A 23846-nucleotide genomic window follows, 5' to 3' on the forward strand; every position below is an offset into this window, starting at 1 on the left:
TTAAACTTGAATTTAAATCCAAGCCATCTTTTCCATTTTTATAATTTTTTTAAATGAAACTAATTGCTAACTTATCATTTCTATATTATAAATAAATAATCGCGTGAAGTTTTAAGTATTTTAATATTTATCAAGCATCAGATATAATGATACTTTAATTACTTATGAAAATATTTTTTCGCTATTGATTGATAATTACATGCAAAAATATCTTCTCTTTGTAATATATTACCATTTTAATTCAATTTTTAGAATCCAGATAGAACCATTAACCGTGAGGAAATTTAATTTTATTTGCATAGCTGAAAACATAATGATTTTTTTAATGTAGTGAATTGAAAAAAGGAAACGATGAAAAGAATGACGACAAAATGTTTAAAGTAAACTTTAAATTCCTGCCTGATTAATTTCAATATCATTATCTTGAGCGTATGCTTCCTCCATTTTCTTTTAAAAAAATATCTTTTTTTTTTCTAAAGTAAATTTTACAGCCGGATGTTCTAATGACTTTACAGCAGCGGGTTGTTTTCGGAAGAATAATGATGTTCCAAGTTCCGATTTAAAGTTTTGATTGTCTAAGAACGTTCATTAGAAACCTTTAATTTAATGATTGCTTCAAACGTAACTAAAATTAGACCGTCTTTTCAGGTTGCTCAGATGTTTGTGATAGTATTTAAATGTGAGAACGCAAACAGTTCCTCCAATTATCATTACTTTGAATCAATTCGAAAAAATTAGTTTAGGCTTTTGATCTTAATCAAATTTGAGATGCCCCTAAAGTGTTTATGAAATTAAATATCTGAAACTTATCGCATAGTTCATAATTTAAAGTAGATTTTTATGATTACAATTTTGTTACATATTTCTTTTTTCAGAAAAATAGACATATTATTAGCAATAATTTGATCAGTGATTTCTTCAAAAACAGATAGCGGTGGTTCACCACATGCTGAGAGTTTAGTTTAAGTTGGATATTACTAAGCTGTTATTGAAATTTTATTTTGAGTGGGATAATACTCAGCTGTTACTGAAAGCTAACTCTGAGTAAACTTCAAAATTCATGTTGGTTGCATTTCAATTTCATTATCATAAACGCATGCCTCCTTAGTTTGAAGTTTTCTTTTTAAAGGAAGAAAAAAATGAAGTAAGTTTTACAACCGGATATTCTAAAGACTATACAGCAGTGGTTGCTTTTGGGGAAATTAATGTTCCAAGTACCGACAGTCTTTTCAGGTTGTTCAGTTGTTTGTGATGGTATTTAAATGTGATAATGCAGACAGTTCTACCAATTATCATTCCTTTGAATCTCAATTTGATAAAATTAGTTTAGACTTTTAATCTAAAACCTATAGTATAGTTGATAATCTGTAGTAAGTGGATTTTTGTTATAATCATTGATTACATTGTTTTGCTAAATATTTTTTTACATATCTTGTTTTATAATAATGGACATTTTATAAGCAATAATTTATTCAATGTATTCCTTACAAACAAATAGTTGTGATTAATAAACTTATAAAATTGTGAAAGTTTGATTTGATTAAGATGTAACTGAGTTGTTTTTGAAAGTTTATTTTGAGTGGAATGATAATGAGCTGTGGTTGAGTGATAATGAGTTGTGTGTTTGTTGCATGGTTATAATTATATTTTATGGTTAGCATTTTATAATTGGAAGAGCTCTTGCTATTTTAAACCATTTATTTCTTATCTTTACTGCTTTTTTTGCCAATAACTATACAAAAAATTTATATATTTCATGCGAGGAAATTACCTGCTTTTTACATAGCAATGAACAGTTAATTTAGAGAGCTTTCAATTTCGCTTTTTATTCATTTGAATTTCTGCGACATTGCTTAATATAGCTTGCATGATTAAAAAAATTACTATGAAGTTAGATTGAAATAAAAAGTACATTCCAACAGGTCACACGCTCTCTCAGAAAAAGAATGATCTCTCCCTATGGAAAAATGTTTGCAAGTGCAGAAAATAGTAAATGCTTATTTTTGTTCTCAAGAGAATTTCTGTGAAAAATAATTTGTTCCAAGCAAAATTTTACCTCAGAATATTTTGCACTTGTGATTTTTTTGACATGGCATTTTACTTCCTGAATTATACAACTTCCTGCTTTATACTATTACGTTTTAATAAAAAATAAATACTGATCTACTATTTTAACATCGCATGGCGTAGTTTATTGTATTATATTCATGAGAATGCTTCTTTACGTATGGTTTTTGCCTTAAATTGATTATTTTGAAAATTTATTTTCAGTACCTCCTAAGAACCTTACAATTAGAGACAACAAAAACAACACATTATCTGGAGTTATGGGTCCCTATGAAGAAGGAGCTACTGTTAGTTTCATTTGTGAAGCATTTGGAGGTATAAAAATATTGTAACTATTCACTTACATTTTTGTAGAGATTTCAAATAGAAATTATAATAAAGCATTACTTTTTTGTTGATTTGATCTATTTTATTAATGATAAAAATAATAATATTTAACGTTTTTGTTTTATTATATAGTTTCATAATGGTAAATAAGTTTCGAAATAGATTGATCTAATTATTTTTGTAATTATACATAAGAAAACATTCCCGCAACAGCTCGTTGTGGGCCAGCAGGTCATGGAGTATAGGACTCCACAATTTCATTGATTATGGCGATATGGTCATTACTGCGCAAAGGCCACTTTAACTTCCCTAACAAGCAGGTAGCCATTGATCTTTTTATACAACACCAGATAAAATGAAATATCAAATTATGAAACAAAAAGTATTTTTCAAAATTGTTTTACTTTATTCAGATATTGGACTGGCGTAATCTTGTCAGATTTTTTTTAATATGAATGTAAGTAACTTTTGTAATGAAAATTATCCAAGATAAGGTTTTAAACACATTCTTAAAAATTGTTAACGCAAATGTCATCTACACTACTGAAATATTTTTCAATTTTATGAAATGATTACTTTTCGTTGAATCTCCAGCTTTAGTACCTATCTGGAAAGGGCAATAAATACACTTATGAGCTTTTTCTTGGGAAATATACTTTGCATCCGATTCTTTGTATTATTATGTCTAATAAAAAACAATATGTACTAGAAAGAAATGTTAATCAGTGTGAAAAATAAAATTTCTTTTGAAGTTCATCCTCAAGATACCTTCACTTTGATTTATTGCACTAAGTGTGAAGTTAATTAATCTGTGGATATCCTCTTAGAGCCATTGAAGCCCATCCATTGAAAAACACATTACACTATCATTTTACCTTTTTCTCAAAGAAATCCATATTTAAATAAATTGCAATGCAAATGACCTTAATACCAATCCTGTATAATTCGGGAATTCATTCCCCACATATTCCATTTAAAATAATTTTTCTGGGTGGCATATGGTCCTGCATTTCAAATTTTGTGAAGGCACTATTCTCCGTACTAAATGCCAATACAATACATATTTTTTTCTATTTTTCAGTTTCTGAATGTAAATCAATAATTTATTTGCAATCACTAACTTTTGTTATTTAATATTATTGAATGAGTAAACAAATGTAAATATAGTTTGAAAATATCAAGTTTTAACCGTTATATATAAACTGTAAAGAATTTAGCTGGTGTGTCATTATAATACTGTTTATTTCACAAAAAATACTGCTATTTAAAAACTGAAGCCCGTTTGTAATCAGACACGTACCGTTACTTTATACTCTTGCAAACTCTTTTATTTTAACTCTTTTATTTTAATTTTATCTCGTGCAAACTCTTTTATTTTAATTTTATCTCGTGCAAACTCTTTTATTTTAACAGCGTAGCAGAATTATTATTGTCAGTCTTTTTAGTTTATTCTTAGTTTATTACCAGTCTTTGAAAACTGTTTAGTGAAAAATAGCTTCAAACCATCAAATATACGGAGAAAGTTTGGGGGGGGATGATTAAAAACAGAAAAAAATTCAAACAGATAATTTGAAAAATAAAAAAAAATTGCATCTGTAAAATTACCTTTAAACAGTTTTTTTCCGTAAAAATGTATTATTGTTCAGTAGAATTTACATTTATTTATTACAGTACATTTATTTATCTTCATAGCATTTTTAATATTCTTAGAGTGTTTCTTGGCTCTAAGGCAATTTTTGTCGAATTTTAAAAGAACAATATGTAAAGGATTCCTTGACCCGGCTCTCGTCCTTGCATGTTCAATCAGTAACCTTCATTTTACAAAAATGAATCCTATTTTGTAGGTCGCCCGACACCAGTTTTAACATGGTGGAAAGGATCTACACTTCTAGATGATTCTTACACACCCGTCGGTAGAGGATTAGTCAAAAATGAGCTTTTGTTGCTGGACCTTCAAAGAGAAGATCTACTGACAACGTTAACGTGCCAAGCATCAAACACTAACCTTACTATTCCCGTTTCCAGTTCAGTAACAATTGATTTGAGTTGTAAGTATAATTTATAAAATTCATTTAAAAAAAAAATTTAAAATATTCACCAATATGAGATTTTTAAATAACATGTTACAAATTTTAGTTGTAAAATCTAAACTCCGCTTAAAATAATTTGTAAAATATACATCCATATAAGGTATTTCACGTAATAGCATGTGCAAATTTTTAGGTATAAATTCATAAGTTGTTTCAAATGATATGTAAAATATTCACCATCATGAAGTAATTCAAATAGTAACATGCAACATGTTTTGAATACAAGTTTTAAAATTTATGTCAAATATTTTTTGAAATATTTACTAATACAAGTTTGTTCAAATAGTAAAGCTTATATTTTTCATATAATTTTCTTCATCATGCTATCATACAATTTTCTTCAAAGGACTTTTAAAATGTTCACCAATATAACGTTGCTTGAATAGTTATATGGAACATTTTTTATTTATAATTTCGTAAAGTGCTTCACATAATTTTTAAGACCTTAACTATTATAAAGTTTTTCAAATTATGGCATATAACTGTTTTTCGAGTATTAATTTAAATAATGAATCAAAATATCTACCAAATAAGTTCAAACAAAAACTAATGATTAAAATGTTTAAGTGTAAATTATAAAATGATTCACAACTAATTCATGAAATAATCCCCATTGAAAATTAGCAAGTTAAATAGTTAAGAGCAATTAATAGCAAGTAACAAATAAAATACTGTGACTGTAAACTATCTATTTTTAAATAAGGTATAAATAAGAATCGATCATTGTTTACGACATAAATTTATTAATAAACTGTTTAATATTGACAAAATTTTGAATAAAATTCTTTATTAACTTATGTTTAAATAAAAATATTTTTTATTGTATAAAATTTATACACAAGCAGCTTATTACTCACAAGAATAATAGTTTCTTCATCCAATAGTATGACATATACGGCCTTGAAATAAATAAATAGGATATTCATTAAAATAGAATCTGAGCTATAACAATAACTATAACAGGATGTAATGAATTTCTTGTTTTAATAAAAGTTACGTAAATTTTGAGAATCAATATATTTCTTACTATTACATAAAGACGTAAAAATCAGTACATGTATAAATAAAAATTAAGGTTAATTATAAAGATACTATTAAGTAGCAGTATAAAATCTTACTGCTATTAAGCATTTTCTAAAACGTTGCCCTACTAAGTCTTCACTTAAAGACATGATTGTCTAAATAATAAATCGTATTTATATATGTTGAAAATGTTTATTTCTGATACTAAGTGAAATTTCTCAATGACTGTACAAAGAATGAATACTATTTCATGAAATAAATTTAAGATAAATAAAAATTAAAACAAGTTAACTTTCCTTTTATTTTTAATTATCGCAATAACGATTTAGCACAATACAGTTACTATGATTTATTTCATATTTTATTGCCCTTGGTATTTCCGGCAAAATTAAATTCCTAGTGCACTTTAGCATCCAAATAGAGTCTCGGTGTTGCCATCTAGTGTGGCAGAAACTAGACGTCCAAATTATCATGACCAACGGTATCTCGCCCATTGTGGTGGTCCTGAAAGAGTGGATACCACCTCTGGAGAACGCACTAGTTCTGCTCATCGGCAAGACCGATTGTGCAGATCATTGGAAAAAAAATATTTCAATTCATAAAATATGAAATTAAATCAGAACTAAATATGTCATTGAATCTAAATCTGAATAAGCACATGATTTTTTTTTCATATATTGAGTTATAAAATAACAAATTAATAAGGTTTTTTTATCAATGAATTGAATAAAATGTACGACTTGCAAATTATCGAATACTTTCCGCTCTAAACAATCATTAGTTTAGAAATTGTCATAGCTAGTAATTTCTACATACCATAGAAATGACACTGAATTTCATCCATACTCGGAGAAACCAATAAACTCGTACACTTTATGACATGTATTTAATTATACATTTATTAAAATTGAATAATCATCTAAATCAAGAAACCTATAGAATAACAATATTCAGTATTTTGTAAAGTAAAATAAATACTTTAATTGTTTTATACTTTTGAAAATTATGATTTTAATTTAACAATTCGCTCTAAATGCATAAACATAACATAAAATGATTAAGTTTAAGATATTTGTCGGATATTTGATGGTTATTTGAAAATTACTTAACTAGAGGATATAAACTAAAAAAAATAGTCTTATCTTCATATTAGTCATTTATTTTCTATTGTTATACACCACAAAATTACATTTTCAGCCAAACAAATGGACAAGATAAGAAAACCAATACACTCCATAGATTTTAACTCAGCTTATCCCAAATTGAAAAAAAATTGGAGTTGACCTGGTACTCAAACTAAACCTTTTTTTTTTAAAATTTCAACTAGCATCACATTGTTTTTATGCTCTGGTTTCATTATCGTATGTACCTAAAAAATTCAATTTTTATAACAATCATTCAAAAAAAAATCGATTTTATGTACAGTAAATTGGCATTTAGAAGTTTCGAAATGCTGTTTCCCCCTCAGTTTGCAATTTTCGAGTTAAACACGTATTAATTTAAATAAGCATAAGTGAAACTGGTACATTTGGAACAATTGACCTTTGTTATGCATACAAAATATCTGTATGAAACTTTAATAGATATTTCTTTAATTGTTCACCCAAATTTATAACTTCTCAATTATCTTACAACAAGTATCGATTTATCTCATTATATATCTAGTATCGCCTCAAGAAGTTCACATTCTAACTCCCCGCAGACCTTTATCTTCCGGCGAGGAATTGGAAGTTGTTTGCCATACGTTTGGATCCAGACCTCCTGCCAAACTATCCTGGTGGGTTGGGTCAATGCCATTAAATGACCGAGCGAAAGAAACTGTTTCGGGAGATGGAAATTCTACTTCAAGTCGGCTGTTATTCCGTCCAACAAGCGAAGATCATGGAAAATTCTTAGTCTGTAAAGCCCATAACCCTGAAACACCAGACAGTGCCTTAGACGATAAATGGGAGCTGAATGTGCATTGTAAGTACCTCATTTATTGCAAAGTGTTCTTTTGCCATAAATGCTGAATGATTCCCTTAATGTACAGTTGGCATTGCCTGAGTTGCGTAATAAAGGTCACTGATAATATTAAATAAATGGGAAGTTCGAGAAATCTGCTAAAGTGTGATGATTAAATTGTGATTCGATAATGTAACTTAGGATTTTTATTTCTATTCAATCATTTGAAAATTTTAAATGCCAGTACACTTGATATAGAAAAGTTATTTTACATAAGATTTTAATTACAACGTCCATTTAAATAATGAAGACACAGCTACTGAAAAATAAAATTAAGGTCAGCTGACTAAGGATCGTTTTTATACTAATTATTAGGCGCTGTAATTTTTCAATATTCAAGATAGATAAAAAATCTGGTACAATTTTGCTCTCTTTTATACTCAGCTTAACTTGCATCTTTTTTAGTTTGAAATATACTGCGTGTCATTAGCTTTTCTCAATCATTATAAACAGTTTTTGCAGTATATTTTTTTCTCGTAGCGTTTCACAACACCAACTTTTAGATTTGTAACTTAAGTCACACAGCATACGTTACGTGACTGATTATATATCCGAAAACAAAGACTCCCCATTTCGTTTTTTGAAGTTTTTGGATAATGTGTACATATTTTTCGTGCTCTACATTTCGGGTGGGAAAATTTATGTAATGAGCATAAAATGTGCCATGCAAAATCATTTTGTGTTTATTGAATAAATTTAAATGTTTCTTCGACTGTAATATCAAATTTTAAATTAATCCAATATATGTTTTAACAATTTCAGTTGCTCCACAACTTTCGTTAGCTCTTGGTGCAAGCCAACAGTACGAACACATACGAGAAGGAAGTGATGTATATTTTGACTGTAATATTCAAGCTAATCCTCCTGTCACAAGTGTCACGTGGACACTCCAGTCTGCTCCCTTAGAACACCAACCATCAATGGGAATAATTGTGAAAAACCACTCGCTTCTTCTGCAAAATGTTGGAAGAAGACATCGTGGGAAGTACCGATGTATGGCTGAAAATGAAGAAGGTGAAGGCGTGAGCGACGAAGCTCTGCTAATGATTCAATGTAAGGAGATTGAATAATTAATCAAACTACTTTTGCATCTGAAAATACTAGAAAGACTGAGTTGTTTGCAGTCTCAATTGGAAAAAAAATATTATTGTTTTGTCCTTAGTTTATAGTCTGCTAATAGTTTATTCCTTAATGAGTTCAATAGCCTGCAAACATAGCGTATAATAAAATATGTCTATAATTATTCAAACAAAAAATCTGATGTTGAACTTAATAAAGGTGGACATTTCTTAAACACGCATTATCAATAATTACTAATATTAAACAATCATAACTTGTTGTGTAATTCAGTTTTTATTAGCAATATATTGCTGCGCGGCCATGCTTTTTAGGGCAAGTATTATTGCAGATATTCCCTTCAATTAGCTCCAAACAGCTTTTCGAGTTGAGAAAACGTCTCTTATTTATTATGCAAATTTTCAAGTGAAACTGTAGTTTTGAATGAATAAATAAATTTTAATAAAGCGTTGTACTCGACTGCAAATGAATATTGAAAAAAAAATTTTTTTTCATTGGTGGCTACTTTTCAGTTAGCCAGTTGCAAGGAAATTTAAATTAATTCTATTTCTTTTACATTTTTTTTAATTATTTTTTTTAACTAATTAAATTTTTTTGCGTTTAAAAAATAAGGAAATTCAAAATAAAAGTTGTTAAAGTTCTACATTTTTTCATTTTTTGGCACTCGACTAGCCAAAAATTACTCATTATTGTAAGTGATTTGTAAAAAATGTAATTTATTTCAATTATAGAATTTTTAAAGTTTATACTGGGTTATTAGCTGCAAAGAATACTTTAAGTACAGAAAGTAAATTATTATCATAAAACCAGCTTTTAATTCGTTTGAATATCAATATTTTTCTTGACTAACTTTAAAAAGAAGTGCAATATATAGATTGAAAATACTACGAATATCTAATAATTAGAAATTGCAAATATTACGGACATAGTTTACTGCTTTTTGTTTTCCTGTATAGCAAACTCAATCTTAATCATATAGTAATATTGAAGGCAATAACCACTATGACCCATACTGCATCTCTCGTCTATAAATAAAAAGGGATAAAAAAAATACATGCGTTTAGTTTTTATGAGTATTATATGTATTAAACATGGCATCTTTAATCCCTTAGTGAAATAAGTAAAAAAAAATACAACTATTCCTGTTATTAACTTCTTTCTTGTTTCAGTCTCGCCTGTCTGCCTGAGTGGACAAAGACGAGCGTATGCAGTAGCTAAACACGAAGAAATCAACGTAACTTGTGAGGTTGATGCAGATCCTGAAGATATACAGTTTAGGTGGATGTTTAATAACACATCTGAAATGATTGATATAGTGACATTTACATCACTTGCTACACGAAGCATAGCTTCCTACATTCCTAGGTCGAAGATGGATTACGGCAGCCTTAGTTGTTGGGGAAGAAATAGTATAGGAGTGCAAAAGCAGCCTTGCATGTTCTCTATTGTTCCGGCTGGTGTGTATATAGAATATTCTACTATGCTTGACTTTGCCATTATATATTTTAAATAATGTTTCTTTTCGCAATTTTATTTCAAATAGTATACATTTATAATGAGTGTTTTTACATGTAAGATGCTATAATATGTAAGGTAAATGATTAGTAATAAACACTTTAACAGAAAAAGAAATCGTATACTACCGAGCAAATTTAAAAACAGCGTAAGTTCCTCACGGCTCGATAATTATTTTTTATCTATTGCTGAAGATATGAAGACTTAAATGGAATTTAGAAAAAAAACCTTATGAAGCAAAGTTTAATTTTGGAGAAAAAAAAATTCAAATATATAGCTTATCCTACGAAAATGTCAAGTATATAGAAATATCAATTTTGAATTTTTTGCGTGGCTTACATTGATTTTTCCATCGCAGTATAATAAACCAATTTCCACAAAACCTAAGAGCTTCCAGGTAAAGTATGAAGAAAGTGGTTTGACAACTATTTTCTCTTAATTGCTAATTCTGTGAGAAAGAAAATAAAATCTCAAAAATTTATAAAAATTATTTTTAAAATGTCTTGTGCAATAAGTAGTTTATAATACTAAAATTCCAAGTATATAAAATTCTCAATTTTGAATTGTTCGTAACCTACATTGATGTTTCCATTGTACGGTATTGTTTTCAACGACCATCCGCAGAACTTTCGAGCTTAAAAAGACCATTCAAAATACATAATTAAATCAGTTAAAGACATTTTTTACTGATAAGAAGCTATAATTATTTTCATGCAATTATAAAATATTATGAAACACAAATTATAATTAACTAAATCTAGAAATGAATAACATAGATGTGAACTTCCAAACATGAATGTTTTGTTTCTGAAGAATATAATATTTAAAGAAGAATAGAATAGAGTATTTAAATAATCTAGAGATGGCAATCATTTTTTACCCAGTGTGTCAAAATTTTGAAAACCCTAACATTGTTTCCGTATCACATTTATAAATAATAATTTTATACTGATGTATAAGAGCGAATTTCATTATGGTTTCAGTTTTATTATGCGGGAATTTAGTTTGTGTGTCGCTCAATATGAGTTCGCGTGACACCTCTAACAACTATGTCATAGATTCGCCATCAAGGGTTTCAAGTAAACTTTAGTATGGCATAACTCTTCAGAATGTTTAAAACTGCCTGCCTTTCTGTTAAACCGTAATTTATCGAATACATGAAGGACGCTAAAAACATATATTCGTTCTGTTTTTTCTTTCTTTGTCCTTTTATTATCGTCTTAATATTTAGGGACAGCAGATAATAAGCAACTCTTAATTACTTTCGCTTTTCTTAAAATTTTATCTAGGCAAAATGCTTCCCTTTGATTTGTATAAATGTAAAGAGATTTAAATTAAATTTTAATAATATTTATTTTATCATTTTTCTTCTGCAAAGAAAGTGTATAGCTTAAATTTCTTCTTCATGCAACTATTTAATCTGAAAATACTTCGTTACAAAACCACAAGTTTTTCTGCTCTTAAAAAACCAGTGTTTAAGAGCTACTTAATTTCATGTTCAAAATTCAGAGGCATGATGTTTTTTAATTAAAAATCCTTAATTAATACATTTATGTTTTCCTAATATCTTTATTATTAATACATATAACTTTTTCAAAGAATAGTGGAAATGGCTTTCGACTAGGGCTGTTCGGAAAATAATTTCATTTTTTTTCCTCAACAGACGACTTATTTATATTTTTTCCCCACTAACTTCATATAATCATTATGCATTTTGACAAATATAATCATTATGCATTTTGACAGCTGGTGTAGCAACACTTGCTTGTGAAAAAGTTGGACAGACTCTATGTAGTAGTTTTTGGTAGGTGTACTTTTTTCAGATATGGAAAGAAAAAAGCAGAATTTCACATAAACATTTTATATTTTGACAGCTGGTGTAGCAACGCTTGGTTGAGAAAAAGTTGGACAGATTCTATGCAGTAGTTTTTGGTTGGTGTACATTTTCAATTATGGAAAGTGAAAAGCAGAATTATTAGCAGATTTTATTTTTTGTACTATTTAAAAAGGAAATTAATTGCCCAAGAAAAAATAGCCCATATATATGTATGGAAATGATGTATTGGCAGTAAGCTAGAGTAAAAACTGAGTTCGTGAAATTTCCATAAGTCAAAATTTCGATTAAGATGCACCACTTCAGTTGAATCTGAAAAAGACACAATAAGGGCATTATTTGATCCAAACTGGTGAATAACAACTCACGAGATAGCCGAGAGATTAAATTTATTGAATTGGACCATTCATGACCATTTAATAAACAAATGTACAGATTTATTCTCAAAGCTCGACATATGGGTTCCTCATGTTTTTTACGGAAAGAAATTTGCACCCACGCGTGGATGGCTGAAATTTTCTTCTCAAACGAAAAATTACCAATTTTTTTTACGCATCATCAGTGGGACCAAGAATTGGACTGTCTATAACAATGCTACGTTTACTACAAAATTTTTTAGTTGGTAAAACCTTTACTTCAAATAAGGAAGTCACAAATCACTTGTATTAGTTTTCTGCCATTTAATAACAAAAAAAAAATTCGCTTGCCATAATGCTACTAATAAAGAAGATGGCAGAAAGTATTGAACCAAAATGAACAATTTTGATTGATCGAATATTTATACATGACAAGAAAATCGCCTTTCATTTTTATAAAAAAATCACTTTTACAAAAAAAAACGAAATACTTAGAACTTATATCAGTCGTTAAAATTAGAATTTGATAGAACAAAATTAAGTTTAAGAGAGAGATCAAAAACAATGTTTTATTTTCATAATTCTGTGTTTTTATTGTAATGTAAGTTTTTGTTGAAAAATATAATGATTCAAGCAATAAGCTTTTTAGTCTCAGATCCCTCGATTTATCTGTAATCTAATTAATTAACTGTTCAAATTTTTAAAAAAAATTAGATATTTTTTTCTATACTAAGTTAAAAAATTTTTTTTGTTTTTTTTAAATAATGGGCAAATGGAATTAATACAAAATAAAATTAAAATAATTAAAATTAAATAATTAAAATTAAAATAATTAGAATTAAAATAATTAAAATTAAAATAATTAAAATTAAAATAATTAAAATTAAAATAATTAAAATTAAAATAATTAAAATTAAATAATTAAAACTAAAATAATTAAAATTAAAATTATCAAAATTAAAATAATTAAAATTCAATACAAATTATTCAAAGTTGTATTATTTAAAAAGGAAATTAATTGCCCAAGAAAAAATATCCTAAGTATTTATTTTCGATTTTACACTTCAAAGTCTAAATTCTCTAAAATAAAAATCATGATATCGGTTAGGTTATTTTATTTTCTTAGTTACGTTTCTAAGCAAGTCAAAAAATTTCTAATAAAGTAATGACCTATATATTATTTTTTTTCTTCAAATTTATGTTATAATTTATTATTATTTATTTTTCGGGGAAAAATACACATGTTAGGAATTATATATTATTTATTGTTTGTATTATGATTTGTTTTATTATTTTGTTTTAGGCCCCCCTGACCCAATACAAAATTGCACATTGATGAGTCAAACTTCCAGTAGTTTTATAGTGAATTGTATCCCAGGAATCGATGATGGTGGAGTGAAACCACGGTATAATATATTAGCTGTAAATACTCGTTTAGGAGAGGGCCATAAAAACATTAGTCTCTCAACTGAGAAACCTTATTTTGCTTTGAGAGAGTTAGAATCAGGTACGACTTACCGGTTATTGATGTATTCATCAAATAGCAAGGGACGTAGCACAGCAATTGAAATGATGGCGACTACTTTATTTTCTGCAGAAAGAAGAACAGGTTAGTGTACATATAGGGTGTCTCAAAATGCTAGCAAATTGTAATTTTTAGGCCATCGGTGCAATAAAATGTTGCCAATAAAAGAAATGACAGCAGCGTTTTTAAAAGATAAACGTTAGATGGATTTTTTTTTAAATGAATGGTAGATTCCTTTTATCTGGTCTAGTAATTTTATCATGTTAAAATATTATTCACAGCCATTGACCATTATTCACGCAGCAGAACTTTTTTTATATGCTACCTTTAAGTAAGTTTGAGGTTAATGTTTTAGGCTAACAGTCATCAACGACTCTAAAATGGAATCTCTTCCACAGGGTATGCATTTTACAGCAAAAAATAGAACTATGTATTACTATATATATATAAATATATATATATATATATATATATATATATATATATATATATATATATATATATATATATATATATATATATATATATATATATATATATATATATATATATATATATATATATATATATATATATATATATATATATATATATATATATATATATATATATATATATATATATATATATATATGCATTCAGCTGGCGGTGACGTCCTGGAAGTAAGATACGTTCAACACTTGAAACTGACACAACGTAGGAAGGGCACAATCATGTTAAATTATGAAATGGATGTCGGAATTATGCTCACCATAAATTTGAATTTGCATCTTCAACTTCAACTCTCTGAAGCATGCTTTACACGAGTATTTCTATGGTAGTTATTGGCACTTTCTCTGCGGGACAAACGCTGAGTTTCCTCACTAATTTTAGGATTGCAGCTACACACAATCCAAAAATTAGGGTTTACCAAAATTAGGTTTACCAAATTAGGTTTACAAAATTAGGTTTACCAAATTAGATTTACCTAATTAGGTTTACCAAAGTTTTAAAATTAGGTTTAAATTACGAGGTGAAATTTTGTCCAAAAGGTACTTTATAAGGCAAATCTTAGCTTGCAGCAGGACTGTTCATTCCTGCCACCGTGTCATCATTATACCAATTCATAGTTGAATAAAAAATTATAAGTTTTCTATGACCTTGTTGTTACTTGATAACTAGAGTTGTCGTCTTGAAAGTATAATGGGTTCAACGTTTGAAACAGACAAAACGTAGGAAGTATAAAATGTAAAATTATGTAGCAGGTAGCGGATTTCAATTTACCATAAATTGCGATAAAGAAACCAAATCAATTCCAAGTAAAAAAAATTCCCCAGTCCGTAAACGCACTACCGACGAAATGAATTGATTGAGCCGTGATGGCTCAGGAGATAAAGCGTTCGCCTTCTAGTGAGGTGAACCGGGTTCGAAAATCAGCGATACGAATTCCGCACGTGTCTCGCACCGACGACAATGCTGGCGTAAAATATTCTCAGTGGTAGACGAATCATGGGTTAGAGTTCTCTTGCCGTCAGGCTAACAGAAGGAGACTTTCGTGGTTTTCCTTTCTATGTAACGTAAATGCGGGCTTCATCAAAAAGTTCTCCCCTTAGCCAAAATTTTTCTCAATACTTTATCCAAGTGACTCCATGTTTTCTGAATTGGGTTCAAAATTACAAGACTACGGATTTGAACGTTAGTAGCCATAACCCCAAAATTGCGTTGGATGTTCAACGACGGTTATAAAACACAGGATGTGATTGGATTTTTACAAACTCATTGATAAATAGTTGTGTTCTTTTAATTTCCTGAAACATTTTATTTACCAGTTTTAATAAGATACTAAATATTCTAAGTGTGCTAATGTACTTTTTTTAAAAATATTTTTTTACTTGCAGGAGATGAACCAACGATAGCCATTAGTGCTGTATTGGCTGTACTAATGGGTTTAGTTGGTGCTCTTGTCGGTTTGGCGATATTAATAATTTTAATTATGAAAGCAAGAAGTGGAAGTGAAAACTCAGGTAACTATACAGTTTTATTATTAACTATAGTTAGATTTATTCTTTCATTTCATGTGGCTTTATATCTTTTTTCCAATTATTTTTGACGAAACGCTTTATAATTAGTGAGCAGAAGTAATTTTGTTCAAGATACGTGTGAACGATTGAAATTTATTTATCTCGCTGTAACCTGACTGTGAATTAGATAGTAATAGGACTTAAAAATAGTCTGCTAAAGCGACCACTTAGTGGATTAGATGATATAAATGGGGTAGGTAAAATAAATGGTGCCGGAATTCTTAGGTAATGTCCGTGAATATTTATGAAGATTCTCTGAATTCCGACAGAGTCATCTGTTTTTCGTCAACCGTTAAATTATTGTGCACTTTTCATCAAAACCATGAGATTAATTTTTCATTATTTCACCACAAAAATCATAATTATTTGAATTGAATTTCATAGAACTGTTATCGTTTTACAATTATTTCAAAAGTTGCCATTTTTACATGAAAAAGATTTTATTTTTAATTTTACATCTACGAATAATACCATAATAGCAATAAAACACATATTTCATGGCAAAAATAAGTAATGTGATTTTTTCTGTTTTTATGTTAGTAATAATTACTTCAAAGATTTTTCAAAATCTAAATAATTCAAAAATACATTTGTCTATTTTAAATTATCAAAGAAGCGATAAATTTGTCATCATAACCAGAAAAAAAATTTATCGACTGGACAGAAATGCAGCTCTCGGCTTGCACCGACCACAATCTATGGCATAGTTATGTTGGATAATTTTGTTATGGAAAAAACAGAGTTTGTATTTTAAAATAACGGAGTATGTGTTAAAAAAACAAGCATCTGTCGTTAAATAACAGTTATTTGGTTTGAAATAAACGGTTTCTTACATGCACACCGGTGGACAGTTTTTTTTCTAAATCGAGCAGATTTTTTTTTTTACATTTCTCCATCGAGGGCATTCCTTTAAGTTTTAAATTTCAAATCAAGGATTTTAAGATGAATGACATTCCTATAATGTATCCAATTAATTGAATTGATATTATTCGTAAATTTAGGTAAAACTAAACAGTTGTTTTGATATTTTCATTAAATTGCTTGCAATTTAATGAAAATCTACTTTCATTATATTGATTAACATTAATTTATATCTTATGTATTATGTAATAAGATATAAATGAATTTGTAAATCTATGCTTAATCAACTTCATTTTAATCGTCATAGATCTAAAATTTATTTTAGAAAACTTCTACTGAAATGACAAGCATTTTTAAATTCTGTGAACAGAGATTTAAAAAAAAGAAGAAAATGAAGTTCTGTTATAAAATGAAATACAGAATAATTAAACTTAAAAAAATTACTTCGTGTATTTCGTATTAAAGAAGTATAAATATATATATTTTCTTACAAAAAAATATGAAGAAAAAGTTAATATCTCAAATAGATATAAAGTTCTCCGCCTGGTTAATTTATAAATTACTAAAATCAGTTTATTTATCAACGACTTTGTATTTTAAATTAGTTTATTTCACGACAAGTAGCTAAGACAAAAAATTTATATATTTATTTTTTAGAAAATACTTACAACACTGTTTATATGCTTAGACAGCTACCTTCTAAAATATGTCTTCATATAATGAAGACGGATGATATGTTTTAAAGTCTTTCTGTCTTCACATTAAAGAATGACACTTTTTATGATATATATCTAATGGATTTCTATCTATTCAGTTTCAAAACTGTCATCTATTAATTACTTATTTAACGAGAAAGCATTGGTTTTCTTATAAATTATTTTAATCATTTTTAATTCTGTCCTAGAGAAGAATTTCTCATAAGTTAATGAAAAAGTTAACCATGTTTCTTTTTTCGTGCTGCTAAGATTTTGATGCTTAAAATAAAATATGCATTCAGATAGTCAATATTGCATTTTGCCTGTTTTAATATTCATTAATATTTTCCTTAACTCAACCGCTAGCATTTATCTTTAAAAAAATAGAATAAATTTATTGATTGTGATTCATTTTGTGAATGTATTGCTTTTTTCTCCATATTTGGCGTTTAATTATTTAGGTGATAGCCAAGCATTTATAGTTATTAAATATGAGATATCTTAATATGATAATATGATATTGATGTAAAATATTACTTTATTAAAGAGTTCACGAAATTCGTTATTTCTCAACGAAAAGTTCTCACGAGATTTTTTATTTCACGATTTCAAACTTTTTTGTTTCAGTGAGAGCGATTATTTTTTACCCATGTACATACGAAGGTGGATCAAATGAGACTTCTTCAATAGCTAAATATTAAAATAGTACTTACCAAAAGTACAAAAGCATTATTTTTCTACATAATTTCCATGAACACAATTTTTAGAATTTTTTTTTTTAAATTTCCGGTTGCATAAAAAGAAATAGGCCACGTAGTGAAACAATTGCCCACAAAATATTCTTTCTCTTCATTGGATAAAAATCTCCCACTTCTAAAAGGTTTCTTTAGGGGGTCCTAACAAATGGTAGTCTGCAGGTTCGATGTCCAGGCTAGAAAAAGGATGTTCAACTGTTTCCCAATGTAATGCCTTGTAGCTTTTGTAATGCCTACAACTGCGACTTTATGAGGTGTCGCATTGTCCCGTTGCGGCATAACTTTCCGTATCGGCTTGTCGCGTCATTTGGTCCGTTAGGCTGCTTTGACTTTCTTTAAAAGTGCACAATAATTTGCATGAATTGTTCATCGTTCATGAAGGAAATCTGTATGCAAAAACACTTATTTACTTATTATTATTGCTATTATTAATTTACTAGCAGATAGTCTGAACTTTGGTTTGAAAAGAGCTGACTCATTTTTCCTGGAACGCTTCGTTTAAATGAGCGTAGTGATGCACCCAAAATTCATCACAAGTTAAGATGCAAATAAAAAATGAATCTCCTACTGCTTCATAGCGACTCAATTATCTTAGACAAAATTTCTTCTGTTGCATCATTTCGATTTTGGCTTAAAAATCTAGGCACCCATCCTGCTGTGATTTTTTGATATTTTAACTAATCGTAATGAATTGTGCTTAGCACACTTTCATGGCTTATCTTTGATTCAGCACTAATTTCTCGAACTATAAATCAATGGTTATTATTAATTGCCACAAACTTGCTCAATTTTCTCTGCTGTAAAACTCATTCTTGGACGTCGACAAGTTTTCAACTTCTTCTCTGCTTTGTTTAAATAAAGTGTGCCATTTGCATACTTGAGCACTAGACAGGGTATCACTGTTGAACTGCGCCTGCAAATTCATTCTATTTTATAGCCGTCATTGAACAGCCGACTGATTTTTTTAGTTTGAGACTACTAATGTTCAACTCAGTATCTTTTTAATTTTGAACCCAATCCAGAAGACGAGGGAACTTCTTGATCAAGTAATGGGAGAAGTTTGCCTCTGTGGAGGACTTTTCTGATAGAACTATCCCGCATTTACGTTACATGGAGAGGAAAACTACCAAATCCTTTCCTTGTTAGCCTGACAGCAAGGGGACTCTAATCTTTGATCCGTCTACGACTGAGGATATTTTTACATCAGCACTGTGGCCGGCGCAAGCCGAATGCGGATTTCGTATCGACCAGCCATTGCTGGGATTCGAATCCGGGTCACCTCATTGGAAGGTTAAAGCTCTATCCCCTGAGCCATCACAGCTCAGCCCAGTTATTTGTGAAAAATTTAAATAAGTTTAACATTTTCTCATTTTTAAAGAAAATTAATTATTATGTGTTGTGCAACTGCATTAGGAACATTTCACCCGTTCATGATTCGAGCTACTAAAAAAAGAACTTACAAAAGAAATAAACACTGTCAATCAATTATAAAGACTCTAAGATTGTTGTCATGATAAAGAGAATAAAAATCAACTGCTGTTATTAAAGAAGTCTCATATACATTTTATCCATCTGCTTATAAAATATAGAGAATAAATTGAGAAAAGTCTGAATTTCTCTTTAAAAATTAACTAATATTGAAACCAAAAAGCACTTTCAAAAGTCTTTAGCAATGTGCCGACTATGATATATTTTTGGTATTTAAAATGCGAGCTCCATTTTCTGTTATTTTTTAATATTAGTTACGTCTTTTAATAAAATTTGCATTGTTCGCTTTATTGTTAGAATTGTTCAGAAGCTCAGATATATGTTGTATGAGACCCATATTTTAAAATAAAGCCTAAGATAAACATGACAAAGAATGTGTCAAAGCTTTTCTCTTTTTTCAATAAATAGAAAGTTTGTAATTTTTGTGTAAAATGAAAAACAGAAATTTAAAATAAAGGAGTATTAAGAACCATACGTTAAATAAATACGACCAATTATCAATAAAGTTTACCTAAGGAAAATAATTATTTAGCAAAAGGTTTAATTTTCCTATAATGAGAAATTTAGTTTCAAATTTATAATTTACATAAACGTTTGCATTAATTCTCGCCGAGATAAAAAAATTTCTTAATTTTCGTTTAAAATAAATAATTGCTTTATAAAAATACTACTCACAAAGAGGAATCAAAATTTGTTAGAAATTATTAAAAATTTGCATTAAGAAATGACAAAAAATTGATGATTAATTGAATTTAATTATTTGAAAGTTTTAAAAAGCTAGTAATATTAATGAAGATTTTCAAACAAACACGAAATAATACAAAGAAATATTTGTTTTTATCCTCAGAAATCTCGAGTCTTGTGTTTTAAGAATTTTCCTTCGTTATTTTTCGGATCCCGTGAACTCCAATTTTTTTCCTACCTTTTCTCTGCTCCTAATATAGTTTATTATTGAACAAAACTAAATTAAAAGGGGCGAAAAGCTGTGAAGGATTTACTAAATAGCACACGAATGAATAGTTTGCTTGAAATATAAACGAGGCGATTATTTATAAATTTGATAAAGAATTCTATTGTAATTCAGACAAAAAGAAACTTTGGAAAGCACGTTTCATTTATATCAATTATAATTTTGCCACAATCAATTCAATTTATAATTTTGATAAAGGTTATAATTTTTATACAAGGATTTTCAGATGGTACCAAACTAATTTATAAGCACTGTTAAGTGTATGCAGCCTTAATAAAGTTATAAAGTAAAAGAACAAAATTTTTAAGAATTAATTTCCATTAGGGCAAAATTTGAAACTTATTATTCGATGTGGAACAAAGTCATCACATCATCATTACATCATAATTTGATTAAAGAAATTCCTAAAAAATTACAAATAATTATTTACTCATTTATATAAATAACAAGCTCTTTATTGAGGATTGCTGCCTTTTTGAGTAACAGTTCAAGTGTTGGTGTTTTCATCTCTAGATGAGTTTATACAGCTATAAGTTAATCTATCTTTTTTAGGTTCACTTTTCATTTTCACATGCATGTGCTCGCTTTTTGACCCATTCTAACATGAATCATCCTGTACAGTGAATTTTTTTCTGATTGCAGAAATTTAAATTTAAATTTTTTTTTTCAGCTGAACAAGAAGAAAGTAATGAGAAGTGAGTAATTTTGTATTTAATTTTAGATTTTAAAAGTTTGATACATTTTTTTCAAGTTGCGCTTATTATTAAAAATTTATAAAAATATGGTTAAAATAAAACAAATTTTAATTAATTATATTTCTTTGTTTTCAATCTATTTACAGGATGCAAACATCGAAGTTGAAGCATTTTGAAGATGATAGTCCTGATGTAATACCTTCAAAACCATTTTGCACAGGTTTACATTTTAATATGTTACCCAACAAGTAACAATTTCAAAACTTACAAATTTACTTTCCTATTTCCTGAAATAAGTTATGCATTTAAAAATTGAGTTAGGCATAGAAAAAATAAAATAAATGCCTGGAGGCAATGCTAGCCACGTTTTCCATGAATGAAATTCCAGATGCGTTCATTAAATATTTTCAATAGTTGAATGGCGATAAAATAAGCAAACACATCTTATTGCTTACGTGAAAACTTTTAAAAAGCTTTTAAAAATAGTCTCACATTATTTTCAATGCTAAAGCACATATTTGAATTTAAATGTTTTCCTAAGTAACACTATTTTTCACTTAATTAAATTTTTATAAGTAACATAACAAATAACAGTGTAACAGTACAGAAAAATTAATAACTGCTTTTTTTTAAATTTTTGACTGCTTTAGCTTTTATGAAAATACCAATGCAAAACTTGAAGTATTTCCAACAAATGGAAAAAAACAGACTTCAAATAAGAGACTCTAGACAATATAGTGACAAGCTTCACTTTTAATTCGGTGACATTATTGTATAAAATTGCTCCATAATATTTTTTCCTTGAGACATACGCTGCAAGTAACAAAAATTTTCACTAGAAAGCAGCAAAATACACAAAAACATCCTATTTCTCATAAATATATCGCCATTTTTTCACTGGAAAATTCTCCCCTGATTAGTTTTAAAATTTTATTGGCTTAAACCCTTAAAATAAAAATTTTATTCGATGAGTAATTTTAAATTTAACTATTCTGCCATGTGCAATCTTATTCAGAACACATTTAAAATTAAATACACTATACATCAAGCAATTTTAAAAAAAATAAAATTAAACATAATTGAATAATTTCGAATCACTTATGTCCTTATGGAAATATTAATGTTAACAGGAAAATAAAGTTATTGAAAAAGTTTTATGTGATATTGAGACCAGCAATACCTTCCCATGGGTGTCATTCAGTTTACAAATTTTCAATGAGACGGCAACACCATAAACAACTTATCTTGCATTAAAAAAATCAATAATGTTTTTTTTTCTCTTAAAACTCTCTTCTGCACAATTTGGTGTTTCATCATTATATTACCTCTTGCCAATCAATCAAAATAGTCCCCAATATAAAATTTTCATATTTTTTTCTTCTTCATACATTTCAATTTTAATAAGGAGTAAACTTTTAAAAGCATTTAAATTATTTTTTTAATATTAAACTTCTTAAACTTTCCTGCAGTTTGGAAATATCGTTGTTAAACTTAAAGCTTTACCGAAAGAACAGAAGTATTAGGAAAAAGAACATTTGAAATGGAATTGGTATTCTTCGTGTCACCCTCATGTAGGGAAATTTCCCACAGACATGTGATCTAAAACTCGAAAAGATGCCTGCGGGCACGAGGTATACCAGAGATATTTACATAAACATAGTTTTCTATGTTTGCTTTTCCTCCATAAGTCACGTCACATGTGCTTGGGAGAAAAGACTATGTTGACATTTTTTTTTCTTCTTTACGCTGCACTCCACTATTTCCTTTCATAGTTATTCGCTTTTTTTTAGAAAAAAAAGAAGGTAAAACCTCTTGAATTTATTTACAAACTTTCAATATGTTGCGGAAAATATATTAAAATTTAGCAACACAAAAACAATAGAAAAGTTTTAAAGAAATATTATTAAATGTTACTGTTTTCCTTTTTCTTTCCTTAATATTCATTTATGTTTCTTAGTCATAAATTGTTTTTGAAGTAAATTACCATACATATTTCAAAGTAACTGATATATTTAACAGTTATTGACCTAAATTACTGAGATTAAGTATTACTGAGAATATATGCAAATTTTGCGACTAGAAATCAATGAAACGTTTATACTGAGATCAAGTTAAAATATTTAAAAAAAGGTATGCATTTATGTTTCCCTGATTAAAATTTTTTTTTAAATTATAAGACTCATTTGGGATTTGTACTTAAAAGGAAATTCACAAAACAATTAGTATCTAATAGATTCCACTGACATTATATGACCTTATGATATGAGTAGCTTAAAGAAAATAAATTTCTATGTACTTGTCTCAAAGTAACTGACATACTAAAATCAGCTAAGAATATATAAGGATTTATCATCATGATATCAATGTAAAATTTCTGCTGTTTACTGTATGTATTTATGTTTCCCTGTAGTAGAAATATTCAGAAGTGTATAGCCCTTGATATATAGAAGTGATAGAAGTGTATAGCCCTCATAAAATGATCTACTACTAACTTATAACTAAAC

General features: G+C 28.2%; 1 protein-coding gene across 5 annotated transcripts in view; it reads left to right on the top strand.

Moving 5' to 3' along the window:
- LOC107456176 (adhesion molecule nephrin) overlaps positions 1 to 23846 on the top strand; it is a 169772-nt gene that overhangs the window by 134016 nt on the left and 11910 nt on the right. For 2 of the 5 annotated variants that reach the window (XM_016073961.4, XM_016073960.5), the window contains exons 3-11: positions 2272 to 2382; positions 4239 to 4442; positions 7173 to 7472; positions 8274 to 8564; positions 9758 to 10045; positions 13597 to 13902; positions 15696 to 15821; positions 21318 to 21342; positions 21489 to 21562. In XM_016073961.4, coding sequence (XP_015929447.3) covers positions 2272 to 2382; positions 4239 to 4442; positions 7173 to 7472; positions 8274 to 8564; positions 9758 to 10045; positions 13597 to 13902; positions 15696 to 15821; positions 21318 to 21342; positions 21489 to 21562 — 1725 coding nt within the window. The remainder of the gene's footprint in view (positions 1 to 2271; positions 2383 to 4238; positions 4443 to 7172; positions 7473 to 8273; positions 8565 to 9757; positions 10046 to 13596; positions 13903 to 15695; positions 15822 to 21317; positions 21343 to 21488; positions 21563 to 23846) is intronic. The other 3 variants (XM_071182967.2, XM_016073962.4, XR_001585683.4) reach the window with 2 other exon arrangements.

This window comes from Parasteatoda tepidariorum, chromosome 3 (assembly GCF_982258835.1).
Source record: "Parasteatoda tepidariorum strain Cologne lab strain chromosome 3, Ptep-v5.0, whole genome shotgun sequence".
NCBI classification, from domain to species: domain Eukaryota; kingdom Metazoa; phylum Arthropoda; class Arachnida; order Araneae; family Theridiidae; genus Parasteatoda; species Parasteatoda tepidariorum.